The sequence below is a fragment of the Canis aureus genome, chromosome 5, assembly GCF_053574225.1.
Source record: "Canis aureus isolate CA01 chromosome 5, VMU_Caureus_v.1.0, whole genome shotgun sequence".
NCBI lineage: Eukaryota > Metazoa > Chordata > Mammalia > Carnivora > Canidae > Canis > Canis aureus.
In genome coordinates this window covers 19701352-19717115 of record NC_135615.1, presented here as the reverse complement: position 1 = coordinate 19717115, position 15764 = coordinate 19701352, and the positions used below count along the sequence as shown (strand labels likewise).

The 15764-nt window shown below is 38.6% G+C and overlaps 1 protein-coding gene across 3 annotated transcripts in view; it reads left to right on the top strand.

Annotated features, from left to right (window-relative positions):
* The window catches only part of SLC39A12 (solute carrier family 39 member 12), a 73417-nt gene that overhangs the window by 24562 nt on the left and 33091 nt on the right, over nucleotides 1-15764 (top strand). The window contains exons 6-10 of one of the 3 annotated variants that reach the window (XM_077897037.1): nucleotides 1860-2031; nucleotides 6542-6711; nucleotides 9342-9494; nucleotides 11415-11525; nucleotides 15012-15078. In XM_077897037.1, coding sequence (XP_077753163.1) covers nucleotides 1860-2031; nucleotides 6542-6711; nucleotides 9342-9494; nucleotides 11415-11525; nucleotides 15012-15078 — 673 coding nt within the window. The remainder of the gene's footprint in view (nucleotides 1-1859; nucleotides 2032-6541; nucleotides 6712-9341; nucleotides 9495-11414; nucleotides 11526-15011; nucleotides 15079-15764) is intronic. The other 2 variants (XM_077897038.1, XM_077897039.1) reach the window with 2 other exon arrangements.

The window sequence follows — 15764 nt, the reverse complement described above, 5'->3', positions numbered from 1 at the left end:
ATTTCTTGACAGTGACCTGGGGAAAGAGATGCATGGCACTCCGTTCATGTTTGTCTCCTCACTACTTTACCTACCAGTCAGGTACTTTTCAATGAGAATATTGCAAAGGACTCATCATCAAAAGTTTATTGCCAGTTTCCCTTTGTGGTCAGTATTTTTAATGATGAAGTAATTCTATTCCATTAGTAACAAACGGTGCAAAAGAGAATATTGTCTTTGGCACAAATTTTTTTGACAAAGGGAAAAAAAAAAACCCACCCAAGTTTAGCTTTCTGTTCTTGCTTTTTGTAGTAGAAATCTTTTGGAGTTTTGCCAAGTCCTTTTCTGAGAAATGCCTTCCTCACCCACAGGCGTGAGGCTGGCAACCATGTCTGAACAGTATGATCCCACCTCCCATCTCGCCGGCAAAACTGATTGAACCAGAGGGACGTCTGACCCAAGAGAGCCCATCTGTGGCTTTGCTGAAGCAATCAGATCTCTGTCGGGACTTGCAGACTCAACTCAGTCTTGGGTTTGTGGGCTGAGAGGTCACTTCAGAGTTGGGGCTTGTATGGCCATGTGTTTACTAAGGGAGAGAACACTAGACCACGAAAGGAAATAGATATATTCAGAGGGAAACAGAAAGGAGAAAATACTTGGCCCCAAAAAGAGAGAGACAGAAACATCCTTGGTTCTGGTTTTCTAGCTTCAAGTTGAGTTCCTCCTGAAGGGTGGCTAGCTTTTCAATCTCAGAAATCCTTAGTGCCTTCTAGTGCAATCTCTTCTTGGTTCTCTCTGGTTCGAGTTGGTTCCCTTCCCTACAGTCAAACATTTTCTAATCAAGATAAGACATTTTTTATTCATGGATTCAGCCCCACAAAAATTACACGGGACAGCCCAGCAAATATGTCGTCGTTTTCTGATCAGTGATGTGCCTTTGTTAAAAATCCCTGCATTCTGCAGCAGAGCAAATCACACGAGCCTCGTAAATGATTTTCTTCAAATACCTCATAGATTTGTGACTAAAGCTCAAAAAGACATTGTGCAAGGCTCTGATTTCAGTAGAAGCCGCCATTTGTGCTGGTGGAACTATAGACACATTAAAACTCTTAAATGTAATTTTTGATACACAAAATCAGCCCCAAACACTTCTGAGATACACAGATTCCTCGTAGCAAATTTGAGAGACCTAGTGCATTTGTTGTTTATCTATAATCCTTATCTCTTATAAAGATGTCTATGCAACGTAGAAAAACTGCAAAGATTTAGATAAGCAGCGGTAGAAAATAATAACTATTTCAATTATTTTTGTGGAGATGGGAGGTCAGTTACAAAGATATCCATATTATTTAGTGTTTACACACACACTGGTTGACACAGCATTCACTTTTTAAAATATTTACTTTACTTTTATTGCTTTTGAAAATATGTGTTGCCTACATAGGCTTATTAAATCAGAGAATATTAAAGGCAATGATCTCATTACCTCAGAGCTCCTGTTTATCATATAAAATCTTGACTTTGTTGATACAAAGCCATCCCCACTGAAGAGCAAAAAAAAGTATCAAAGCTTCCTTAAACTGCTGGTTAGAAAACCATTCAACACATTGTAAAATACAGTGCATGTTTTCAGAAAAGATAAAAGGGTGCAAAACTCATACTACATAATACTCAAAATGAAAGTGAGATACAGCTGACTTTGATTAGAGGTTTAAAATAATCTTGGGAAATTATATATACACAAAAGATTGCAAGGGGAAAATGTAGCAATGGCTTCTTGTGTCCTTTTTAGCCATTCTGTTTAGTTCTGACTTCTCAGGAATGGCAATTGATGGGAAGTTTGTTTGCTGAGATTAGTAACAATGATGTTTTCCCCATAGTCTTGCTTCTCTGCAGGGCAACTGGTGGAGATATTTCTACAGAACAGCCTTTCACCCATTTCCAAGGAGGACTTTAAGCGAATGAGTCCAGGAATTATCCAGCAATTGCTCAGCTGCTCTTGCCAGCTGCCTAAGGACCAGCAAGCAAAGCTGCCACCGACCACTCTGGAGAGTAAGTTGTGGTTCTTCCCCAAGAAAGTTAGTGCATGTAATATAATAATGACACTGACCACAGGATACTTATATATCAAACACTGTTCTAAGCATTTTACATTCCTCAACTATTCAATCCTCACAAGAACCCTGAGCTAGATAATAATAGTATCTATTTTGTAGATCAAAAACAGGCACATAGGGGATCCCTGGGTGGCGCAGTGGTTTGGCGCCTGCCTTTGGCCCAGGGCGCGATCCTGGAGACCTGGGATCGAATCCCACATCGGGCTTCTGGTGCATGGAGCCCGCTTCTCCCTCTGCCTATGTCTCTGCCTCTCTCTCTTTCTCTCTCTGTGACTATCATAAATAAATAAAAATTAAAAAAAAAAAACAGGCACATAGAAGTTAAGTGACTTGCCCAAGGACACACAGCTGATAAGTGACAAAGTTGGGATTTAAACCCCAGGAAGCTGGTCCCAGAGTCCTCGTTGTCAGCCATTATGCTACAATACCATTCATTGAATATTTTCTATCGTGTATATAAGTTACACAAACTGATTTTGTCCTCTATGTATGACTCAGTCATGGATCAACGTCAAAGTTCCTAGTTAAGAACTGACATGGCATAAGAGAAAGACCATTAGTGATAGGATCAGAAATTCAAAGTTGAGTCGTGCCTTCTATCCCCAGCCGACTCTGGGATCTTAAGCCATCTCTATTTCCCTGGGCCTGTCTTTTTTCTGCAGGGTGGGACAGCAGTGATACCTCCTTACTATCCTTTCACACATCATGACACACATAAAAAACGAAGACATGCTGTGGTAAACCAAAGAGCTCTCTGGGGTGGAAGTGACCATAGAGGGAGGTGCCAGGCTCCCAGACCTGGCTGGAATCCCCAGGAAGCGAAGAAAAGATATTTGCATTCACCTTACCCCACTGAATCACTGTAGTAGGTGAGCTCTGCTGAAAGGCCTCACAGGGTAGCTCTCAGTTTCAAATGGGATAATGTGTATAAAAAATATGTTCTGTAACTTAAAGCACTTTAAAAGAGAAAATGCGGCCTAAGAACATCCATGATGGATAGCAAAAATGTGACAGTTAACACCCGCACCCTTTAAAATATTACCAGCGATCTGAGAGCCTATGAATGCTTTTTCAGAACATTTTTCTTTCTCTTTGAGATAGTCTTGCAATGCCCATCAGGGAAGAACTGTCCAGCTATGCACTTCTAACACACAGTGAATTCTGCAGCATCAAGTGGTTCATTTGAAGATTTTATATGAACAAAAACCTGCCAGACCTAAATATCTAAGACTCCACATTCACTGAAAGGAAAAGAGCTTCATTAAAACTGAATAATTAAATAATTCAGCACCTGGTGGTCAGCGATGGCTCAGAAATGGGTAAGGGGGACAGACCATGGTATCTAGGAGCCTCCATGAGGATATTTACATGGCCATCACTTGCTGCGGTATCTGCTACATACGGACTGCTGCAGAATAGCTTTATGAACTGGAAATTGGTGAAAAATGTTTATCTTTCTAATGGATGTCTAGACCCTTCTGGAGAATGGTTTTCCTGAGAAAAATTCAGAGAAATCACACGTACTATAGAACCCCCCAAAACATTGCTGTGCTCAATTAAAAATGTTGCATTTGTAACTTAAGGGAAAGGCTTAACTATAGAAAATGTGAGATGAAGACAGAGGCAGGAGAGAGGTTATGAAGAGCAGTGTTTGGTGTGCTGGCACCTGACCCCTAATAAGCATAACCTTTACAGGAAAGAGTATTGTGGCCAAGTATAACAGGTTTCAGACCTGTTCGAGGGAGTTGCTCAAGAATGGCTAGGAATTCAATTATTAGGGAATGTTTTCCATCCTACTATTGTAATGATGGGAAACATTTATATAGAACCTGTCTGCAAGCTGCCTGACTCCAGTCAAGACGCCATGACACCTCTCTGAGGACCTGGGGTAATTAGCAGCATCTGAGGCCACCAATGGCAGATTTTATGGTTTTCAGGCTATCTTTGCCACACAAGAACAGGTGAAATCTGATTTACAGAGGACCTAAACAGATTTCTAAGCTCTAAAATTAGGAAGTACCCTTTCCTCTCCAATACCACACCGTGGATCCCTTCAGGACAAAGGGGAGAGGAGTAGAAGAATCAAAGGACTGAAAACTTTGCCTTTTGCCTGGGAAGTGCCACACCCTAATTTATCCTTGTGAATTCTCAACATTTTCTGATCTTTTGTAGCTATCATAAAAATGTGGCAACTTTGAATTTTATTAGACAATCCAGGTGCTCATGTTAAACTTCAAATGTCTTTATGTATTCAATGAAAAGAATGACATTCCCACATAGAATCTATTTGTGGAAGAGTGGGATATGAACCTTGGTTAAGTAGCTGGGATGTTTTTATAACACAGATATTTTTACTAAGTCAGAATAAAATAAGACCTCTAGGTGAGTATATGAGGGTTCCAAACCATTTGTTTTTTGGTGTTTTTTTTTTAGTTTTTAATTGTGGCTAAAAAATTGAAACTGAGATGAAACTTAGCCATTCTTAAGTATATAGTTCAGCAGTATTTTCACTTTATTGTGCAATACATTTCTAGAACTTTTTTATTTAGCTTGCAAAACTGCAACTCTATATCCATTGAACAATTGTCTTGTAGAGGTTCACTAGAAGTGAAGAGGTGGTGGTAAGCTTGGGAAAATTAAAATTTGAAAGTTTTTTGCTTCTTTTGAGTACACTGCCAACTCTATTTTAATATTAGACTCTTATAATTTAGAACGTATGATTCAAAGAAGTCCTCCTAAAAACGTAAGACCATGTTACCAGCTAATATTAATATGATATAATGTAGAGGATGAACCTTCCAGAAAAGTATAAGAATAAGAATAGAATACCTTTTATTTCAACAAACTTTAAGATGATAGTTTCTTAAAATCTATAATGGGCTTTAATTAGTATGATAACTGAATTTGATTTAACTTATTATCTGCAGTCACTAAAGGAAATGATAGTTTAATTTAGTAATTACCTTCCTTCACTGTTTACAAATCAATTTGCCATGGCTTATAAGTAATTTCTAAATAAGTAGAAGACAGAGTATTTGCTCTGAATATTTGCAAGCAAAGGAAAATGGCGGCCTGGAAAACTCTATCCCCCAATTGTTTATACAGTTGACCCTTGAACAACATGGGTGTGAATGGCACAAGTCTACTTATATGCATATTTTTAAATATATATGCAGTACCATACTGTGAATGTATTTTCTCTTATGATTTCTTTTCTTTTTCTTTTTAATTTTTATTTTAAGTAGGCTCCATGTCCAACATGGGGCTTGAACTCATAACCCTAAGATCGAGTTGCACGCTCAACCAACTGAGCCAGCCATGCACTCCTCTTATGATTTTCTTAATAACATACCGTCTAGGAGGATCCCTGGGTGGTTCAGCGGTTTAGCGCCCGCCTTCAGCCCAGGGCGTGATCCTGGAGTCCCAGAATCAAGTCCCACATCGGGCTCCCTGCATGGAGCTTGCTTTTCCCTCTGCCTGTGTCTTTGCCTCTCTCTCTCTCTCTCTCTCTCCCCCTCTCCCCCCTCCCCGTGTCTCTCATGAATAAATAAATAAAATCTTAAAAAAAAAAACCCTCTAGTTTAACATTGTTCAAGGGGCAACTGGACCCTGAAAGCCATTTTTTTCTGTCTCTTTTAATCTTTTCTCTTTCCTTCTTTGCTGCTTCATCCTTCATACATATTTGCTTTTGTTTGAAAAAAATCTTAAAAATTGCACTTCTTAAATATTTTTTGAAAATTTAGGAGCCTAGAAACATGAGATAAATTTATAGGTTATAAAAAATTATTGCAATAATTTAAAATGTAGCCTGTCCAGGGGCTCCTGAATGGCTTAGTTAAGCATCTGCCTTTGGCTCAGGTCATGATCTCAGGGTCCTGGGATCAAGCCCCTGTGTTGGGCTCCCTGCTCAAGAGGAAGCCTTCTTCTCTCTCCCCTGCTCCCTCTGTTTGTGCTTGATCTGTCATTTTAGGCACCATGGATAATAAACACTTTTGACGTTATGAATAATTTTGAGAACTTTTGGAAGGATGTACTTCCCTTGTACAGAAACATAAGTCTTCTAGGGCCCAAACTACATGCTTCCTCTGTAACTCTGCTTCCTTGACTTTAGAATGTTTAAGTGGGATTCAAAGGAAATCCTGACCAGAGTATGGCAGCAGTTGCTGTGGTTTATAGTGAAAGAAGTTAATTTCTTTGGTAGTGAGAGGTAAGCTAGGTCCTCGCTTGCTTTACTAAGGAGTCATTGGGGTAACTTCAAAGCGACAAGATTAATGGCGAAAGTCTTTTCATTCTTTTCCTTAAGAAATAAGACCTTTATACTCATAGAACAACTCCATATCCCTATAAGCTGTACTGTAAGATGTATTCTTCTGGCATTTTCACTGGCTGGGGCTCTGGTAGTAGATGATGAGCACTGACTCCTTTGCAATCTCCATTTGGCTTAGAATATGGCTACAGCACAGTGGCCGTGGCTCTGCTCACACTGGGCTCCATGCTTGGGACAACGCTGATTCTGTTCCACAGCTGTGAGAACTACAGGCTTATTTTACAGCTGTTTGTGGGCCTGGCCGTTGGGACACTTACTGGGGATGCTCTGCTCCACCTTCTCCCTCAGGTAACTCTTTTCTGTTTTCAATGGTGTGTTTCTAATTTCCATTTCCATTTTATCACTGGAGATGTTGATGCAAAATTTCACAGTGACTTGGCCAGCGTCTTCCTTGGAAATAAGTATTGTTTCCCCAAAACACTTATAGGGGAAAAGAGAACCAGTCCTTAGGTTCACCACATGTTATTGTTATTTTTGAAATAGACCAAAAAAGGGTTGCAGATGCAGATTCCTATTAACAAAATTTCAGGAAATATTTACTACTTATCTGTTAAATGAAAATGAATTGGGCTGCAAGATGTTGGGCTGAGTTTTCTCCAGTTGTCCCCAACTCTCATCAGATCCCTTCTCTGCCCTCTCTGCTGCTTTTTTTCTGCCCCAGAAGACTGCTTCTCCTCAGCTTCCTTGGGAGCTGAATTTTGTTTGGATTGAGCCAATGGAGTCACAACAGAAAAGCCAGGGTAGGAAGAGAAAGAGGCAGGGATATTTCTTCCCCACACTCCTGGCTCTGCACTTGCTCTAGAAGCAACTGATTACCTACAAGACTACAGCTCCCATGGGAGGCCCCTCCCCAGCTCCACCTCCCACTGAGCTACAGACTTTAGTTCCAACCTTTGCCCTTTCTGCCCTAAGAGTGGAAATGGTTTCCTGAGGTTGCTAGCTTCCAGGTGTCTCATTATCCCTTGTTCCAACCCTTGTTGCCCACACCTCTGTCATTGCCCCATCAGTATTGTCTCTTCATTTGAACAATCAAAATGAATTTCCTTTTTTTTTTTTTTTAGCCTAATAATATCTAGATTTACCTTAAGAAAAACATAAGCACCAGGAAGCTGGCTCTTTGCTGAATTCTTCTGAGGCTCTTTATTTGTCAGAAATGAAAGGACAAAGACCTGAGATGCAAGAGTTCAGACAGAAGGGGCTCTTAGATGAGGTTATTTCTTCCCTCTGAAATCTCTTGGGATAGTTAATGATGGGCAAATGAGCCCATCTCCCCTCTTGCAAAGCTGGAGATGTTAAAAATTTCCACAAGCCTCTGGCAATTTCCTACCGGGTCACTGTTGTTGCTCAGGGGCTCAATGATTATTAGATGTTCTGAAAATCACAAAGTGAGCATTGGAAAATGAAACAAACCATTATTTGTTTTAATTTCCCCTTTAATCTAATTTTCTGGAAATATTTCAGGGTTTATTGGCTTGAGGCAGTGGCCGAAGACTTTTCCTAGGTCCCTTTCGGGGTTGCAGAGCTATTCGCTGCCCAGGATCCTGCAAAACAGCAAAAGGGTCTTATGGCTTCCTGTGCCTTCCCCCACTGCCCATGGGGGGCATGTAACTCCAGACAGCAGGCATGGACTTGGGGGTAGGAGGAGGGGCTGGGGCCCTCAACTGGTTCTGCAGAGACATGTTCCAGAGAGGAGCTTAAAAGATTAGTTAGGTTTCATGAAAATTGGAAGGCAACTGCTTTACTTGAGGGAAGAGACGTGGACAAAAGTTACTGGGGAAAGAAAGAAAGGTGCAGTACAAATGTGGTGGAAAGCTAGAAACATCAGTGGCTCCCAACGGTGATCCATGGTTAGTGTTCAGAGGACTGCACAGAAACAAGAAAAACATGACTGCCATGATTTCCGTTTTTTCACTAGCAAAATTTACTCAACTTAAAGGTCTACATTTTATTCTGAGATTGTGGGGTTTTCTTCTGTTTTGTTTCATGAACTTACTGTGTCCATTATTTTGTGAAATTACAGTAATTACAAATATTAGATGGGTATCTTTTAGTGTCTTTACCAAAAGGAAAAGTTGACTAACATATATTGGTTTTGAGTTATGTTCAGAAACTCAATATATATTCTTGCATATATATATACAGTCACTCACGTACTCATGTGCACCTACATGTATGTACCTAAATATACATATGCATCTATGAACACACATATGTGTACAGTATGTACTCATAGGATTGCTTTTTCCTTTTTTTACTTTGATGGTCAGTAGCATCCTAAATGTAGAAACCACTGAGCTGTTTCCCAAACTGCCTTCTCCCGGGGAGGCAATATGATACATGATGATTTACTGGCTCACAAGAAATCATGAGGTCAACCAATGGGATGAGTCAACTAAAGGAAAATTCTTAATGCATTTCTTGTATCCTTTTGTTTCCCAGAGAGCTGACAGGATTGCTTGGTACACAGTATACATTCCATGAAAGAAATCTTTCAGGCAGATTTCTTACTTATCTGAACATTTTTAAAAAGTTTTGTTTAATTACAATGGGGCATAGGGAGAATAAGCCCCAGATGAAATATATCTTTATATTTCTTCTGGATATAAAATAAGTTGATCTGTTATAAAGACTTGCTGTGCAAACAGATACAGATTAAACTCTGGGGTGGAGGGAAGGACTGAGAGTATATGAAAATTTGGTTCTCCTGTCTTTTCTCTTATATACATTTTGTTTGACTCTGATTAAATCATATAGTGGCAGTATTTGTACAACTAAAAGCAAACTTGGCTTTGAATGATTCCAGCAGTTGTCATGTCCTCCCCAGAAGGAAAGGTGAATATATTCATTACTCCTATTAATTAATATTGAAATCATCAAAAGTTATTTCTTTGTGTATCTTTTTTTTTTTTTTTTTTAAGGTTCTTGGTTTACATAAGCAGGAAGGCTCAGAGTTTGGACATTTCCATGAAAGCAAAGGCCATATTTGGAAACTGTTAGGATTAATTGGAGGCATCCATGGCTTTTTCTTAATAGAAAAATGTTTTATTCTTCTGGTATCACCAAATGCTGAGGTATATTTTAAACTTTATTATTCTGTGCTTTAAAGCTTCTTAATATTCATCTTTTATTTAAAAAGTCCATGTTGAAAAGTAGTTGACATCTTCATAAAGTTCTCTGTAAGGGATGGGACTCTGATTTCCAGAATACACACATCATTCTTAATGGCAGCTTCCCTACAAGTATGGTTATTAATTTTTTAAACCTCTATTGCTGGCCTGTTAAGGTACTTGTTAAAACCTGCTCTTTGACCTTCGTGGCTAGTTTACAAACAGGAGACTATTTCATGTCTGAGAATGAAGGGTCCCAATGGCCTAGCTACTAATCAGCATTTTGGATGTCTTTCCTACCCAAAAACATATAAACATGCAGGCAAAAACTTTGAAAACTCACAAAATTACCCATCATTTTCTAGCCTAAGAGCATTTAAAATTATAAAAACAAAGAGCTCAGAAATGGGATTTGTGGCAGATCTTTTTTTTTTTTCCAGCTGAATAATTGCATCCATTGTGCCTGTATTTGATCAATTTCTATGTATGTGATGAAACGTAAAATGCAGTATGGTTTTTTAATGGATTTGTTTTGCTCTTACACATTATCCTATCAGACAATAGATTAGCTGGTGGGTTGGTTAAAAAGATAAATGCTTGCAAACAACTCTAGGAGACTAAAATATAGCAATTTTTCCTTCAAAGTCCTAGGGCTCTATATCCTCCATGGTTTTCCACTTATTTTCTGGCTTTCTCCTTGTTCACGTAATTTATAATATGTGTGCTCAGGGAAAACTTTAGCAGCCTTTTAAAATATTCAGCACTTGTTTATTATTATTCCTAAATGTTATCCAAGATCCAGATTCTATGCATCAAAAAATAAGATGGTTTTATGGATGAACAAAGGGATGATAGATGAAAGAAAGGTGGTAAAATGGTTGTAGTCAAATGTTAATGGTACAATCTTGGGAGTATTTGAGTGCTCTCATTACAGCTCTTTCAGCTTTTCTGTGTATTTGAAACTTTTCACAGTAAATAAAATGCTATAGAAATTTTCTTTTTAATGAAGCAGGGTTTTTCTTTGTCCTGGAGCTCAAGCTAGGATGCTATAGTAATTCAGAAATTAGGAATGTAGCTTTGATTGTCCCTACCCTTGGGCGCTCAACAACTTAACCTCCACAGAAGAGATTCTAATCTCAATAAGCACAAAAGACAATAATAGATCCCCTTTGCCACAATAGATTAGCTTTCTCAGCCTGGGAAAATTAAATGACAAAGTCAACATATCAACCTGTGTGTAATAATTAGAAAGGTAACCAGGATAGAAATGAGTGAAATAAATTCTGGCCATCCAAAAATGTAGAGTTCATTCAGATTGTCCTTGAATTTGTCAGGGAACTTAAAATGAGTTTGTTTTTTTTTTTTTTTTAATAAGTTTTAAGCATAGAATTTCAAGACTCATTATGTTGAGTAAAATCAAAGAATGCAAATGTTTTAGAAGATTCGAGTGCTTTAACTGATGAATGCATTTCTGAAGATATTAAGGAGTTCTAGGGTATAATATAGTTTCAATTATCATCCCTTTTGGTATCCCCATCAGAAAGAATTCAGAATTGAATTTTGTAGTAAATACAACTTTTCAGTAAATACAAGACAATATAAAAACTACCACCACTCAAGTCTTTTAAAATCATAACTAGACATACCTAAAGTTTCATTCTGAAGTCATTTGGAGTACGAATGATGTTTCAGAGCAGTCCTGTGCTTTTCCAAGGTGAGACATTTTAGTAAGTATTTATCACGATGAATTCTCTCAATGCTTTTTCTGTGTGTCACCCACCACTTTGGCCATTAAGCAAAGTGTTAACTAGAACCATGGAATTGACACAGGCTGCACCTGTGTTCTTCTGGCTTTGGTGCTAATTTTAAACCATCCTCATCCAGCAGGGTGTATCATTGGTTAATGGGCATGGGGGACACTCCCACCATCTTGTACTCAACTCTGAACTAAGTGACCAGTCAGGCAGAGGCAAATCTGCTTCAACACTCCAGTTGGTACGTTACTGATCTGAGGTACTCTACTGATTTGATTACCTTCTTTCCTTTATTCTCTGATGAATACATGAAAATCAGTAGGCTAGATAAACAAAATCCACTCCTGATTTGCCTTTCTTAACCATGCTAAGTAGTTTGGAAAGCTTTGCCAAGCACCCACAAGCTGTTTTAAAGGGGGAAAAAACTTTTCCACAAATTCAAATCCTTGCTATCTACACCACTTTGAAACACATATGGTCAGTCTGACAGTACATTTATCTTGATCATTTTGTTTACAAGTTTTCATAAACCACTTGACCTTTAGGTTTTCCATCCTGAGTAATCCTTAGCCATGACTAGATGGGGCCAAATAATTGCTGAGCAAAGAATTAGTGCATCTAGGAGTGGGATGGTCATTTTATATGGCAGAAAAGAATTGATTCTGGCACATAAGCTGTCTTAAAATAAATGGCTTCTGTTACATTGAGTTTTCTGGGACAAATATTCCCTGTGAATTTGCAAAACACAACCTTCAGTCAGGTTTAAAACAAAAGTTCCCACTCTTTTTTTTTTTTTTAAGATTTTATTTATTTATTTCTGAGAATACACAGAGAGGAGAGAGAGAAACAGAGACACAGGCAGAGGGAGATGCAGGCACCATGCAAGGAGCTTGACGTGGGACTCAATCCCGGGTCTCCAGGATCAGGCCCTGGGCTGAAGACGACGCTAAACCACTGAGCCACCTGGGCTGCCCCAAAGTTCCCACTCTTATTCTCAAAGTAAAGGGACAGGAAAAAATATGAAAGTAAATAACAGAAAGCTTGCCTCCTCTAACCAAGGCCTTGGGGGAGGTGTTTACAGTTCAAGGATAAAATTCCTAACCAAGTAGAGATAAGTAAGCTGAGCCTGAGACATTGCCACAGCTAAGAGAAGTCTGCTGGTAGATTGTGGATCTAGAGCTAAACTCAAATATGAACAAAGCCATCCCTTTAAACAAGTAATTTTGAAAGCCTTATTATGTTTATTGCCTAAATACTTCACATGTGGCTTGGAAGAAGATAATTTCAGGCTGAGATTAGTTTTAAAATCACTTTCAGGCTGACTTTATTCCTTCTATTTCAGTGAAGAGGTTTCAGAATCCTAAGATGCGTATAAGCAAATATCTGATGCTTAGTGAGTTTTGAATTTTTTATAAGATTTTATTTACTTATTTATGAGAGACGCAGAGAGAGAGACAGAGACATAGGCAGAGGGAGAAGCAGGCTCCCCGCAGAGAGCCCAATGCAGGACTCTATCTCTAGACCTGAGGATCATGCCCTGAGCCGAAGGCAGCCGCTCAACCATTGAGGCACCCAGGCATCCTGAATTTTGAACTCTTTGAATATGTTAGCTCACTAAGAATATATCATTATTCCTTTCGTTATTTTAGCCCTAAGATCAACCTTAAATGAATAGAAATAATATGAACTTTTAGGACTGTTTGGTTCAAGTTCCTGGTATTTCAGGATGGAGGGGAACCCCTAATTCTCACCAATCAAGGAGTCTTGGATGCTTGCCTCTAAATTCCTTTACATAGTATAAAGGTTTTTTGGGGAAAAAATCCTAGAATAAACATTTGAAGTCCTGTCTTTTAAGAGAACTATAGAAATTTTTTTTTTGAAATTTTTTATTTTAATCAGGCTTTCGATGTAATGTAAAAAAGGTTTTCTTGTTCACCCTGTATCTTTCGGGCCCTACCTTACTTCTCAGCCAGTTATCCCAAAATAGCCCATTATTGCATCTTTTGAGTAGCTCCTACTGTTGTAATATGTGGATACGAGTTTACTTTCTCTGTTTCACATTTTTTAAAAAGATGCTTATGCCTCTCATTAAATTTGTCTCAAAATTCTCACAACTTTGGGCAATGGAATCATGAATAAGCTATTTTTTTTGGAAATTTATTTATTTAAGTTATTGCTACACTCTACGTGGGGCTTGAGTTCATGACCCCAAATCAAGAGTTGCACACTTTTCCAACTGAGCCTGCCAGGTGCCCTTGTGAACATGCTTTTAAGTGGACGTGTTCTGGGATGTCTGGGTGGCTCAGTTGGTTGAGCATCTGCCTTAGGATTGGGTGTGATCCTAGGATCCTGAGATTGAGCCCCACCTAGGGCTCCCTGCTCAGTGGGGAGCCTGCTTCTCCCTGCTTGTGCTCTCCTATCTCTCTCTCTCTCTCAAATAAAGAAGATCTTTAAAAATAAATAAATAAAAATGAAAAAATAAAAGGACATGTTCAGTTGGCAGATACAGGTTTCCCTCACCATCCGAAAACAGAGCCTTCCTGTGAGTTCTTTTGTAAGCCAAAATGGTAAAAGAGTGAAGAAGCAATTACCATTAATTTACATGGAAAAACAGGTGAGCATCCCCAGACACAAAAAAACTTACCTGTCTTAGGACTTTTTAATATCTTAGGACCCATTTTGCTAACAGGTGCACATGATAAATCAAGATAAAGCACCAATGCTCACAGATAATAGGTCAAAGCTCCGGTGGCTTGATGCTGAGATGCTGAGTGGAGTTCCTGGGGAACGAGCTTCAAGCACCACTCACTGCTGCTGCTTTAGCCTTCTACCAAAAGGAGGCTGAATGCTGTTTGTGTTTTTTGGCTTTTTTTTCATAAAAGCAAAAATCCTCTTTGGGCTTCTTTCAGTTAGTGAAAACAGGTCCTAGTGTAGGTTTTTCATAAAATCAAAGGCGTGTAGTATGAACTTAAGAAAAGCGGAGGCTACTTATGAAAAGTCTTCTTTTTCACATAATAGAATGAGAATCTGAGGCACAGGGATGGAAATGACTTTCCTGAAATTGGAACATGAGTCAGTCTCTGAAATAAAATCACATCATCTGAACTCCCAGAAGTCAATTTCTAAGTCTTAATTCTCTGTCTTAGGAATGTATTAAAGAAGTTTAAAATGTATGATATTTCTCTTTTGTAAGCCTGTTGATTTACTTCCTTAATCGGCAAGATTCTTTCACTCATGGGCAAAGCCCCCAACACAGAATATTATGCTATCATGAATACTGTGAGGCATTGCATGGGTTTGTTCTCTCTCTGCAATATGTGATGTGCATCCGAAAATGAATCCTAGACCTGCAGTCCACCATACAGAAGTGTTAAATTAGGTCAAGAATCAAGAATCGGGTTTTTTTTTTTTTTTCAGCTTTTGGGTTTTATAAGGCTTCCATAATTTAAGAGCCTGAGTTACAGCCTGTCTCAGGAGCCTCCAGCTCTGTGTGGAAGGTTCTGATCTACATAAGAGTGCTATTTTCATCTAAAGGTACACAGTGCCAAAGGTTTCCTTCTGGCCCATCAGCTTTCCCTTCTATGCTTGCCTCTGAAATTTCAAAGTTCTAGTACACCTTAGAGTATTAAAATGTTTAAAAGTCCACCTTACTCTCCAGATGTTTCACTTTTACAACAAAATGATGAACATTGCTGATCTCTCATCAGTTATTTTTAATTTAAAATAGAAAAGCCCAGAAGATTCACAGGCAGCTGAAATTCCTGGAGGCAGTATGACAGCCTCCAACAGAAAATGTGAGTACCACTTTTCAAGAGCTAAACATTAAATATAGAAAGCACCACAGAAAAAGGTTATGTCTGCTTGAAAATAGTGTGTGGAAATCATACAGATTTCTCACTGGGTTTGTGTTTCATCATTGCAGCCTTTACGAGAAAATGTTTAATACTCATTTCTAGGAGTTTTTCACACACACTGTGCATTACATCAATCTTATTCCATTCTTTAAAAATGATTTTTCCCTAAACTGTTTAAAACTGATCCTCTGAGGACTGCAGTTAGTGTAAATCTGTATGTAGTTATCAAGCCTCCTTTAAGATCATGAGCGCAGCATACAGGATAGACTTGTGGAATCACTACATTGTGCCCCTGAAACTAATGTAACATGTGTCAACTAAACATCAATAAAAAAAATTCATGCTTATGTGATGATTGAGCCTTTTACTTCTTTCTCTAAGAAGTCTGGAGATTTCTGCACAGTCTACTGAAATTTAGTGCCAACATCTGTTAATGTGTGATGTTGTCACTGGAATGGTGGAGTTCAAGTGCAAGATAACTCATCAATCGTATCTTATTCTAAATCACCTGTTCATATAAATTCTAACCAAACCTTTTCTATGATTTTTCCCTATTTCTGAATTTAATATACCCATTTGGTATACAATTTTGCTTTCAGGACATGGCTAGTAATATTTCTCCTTCT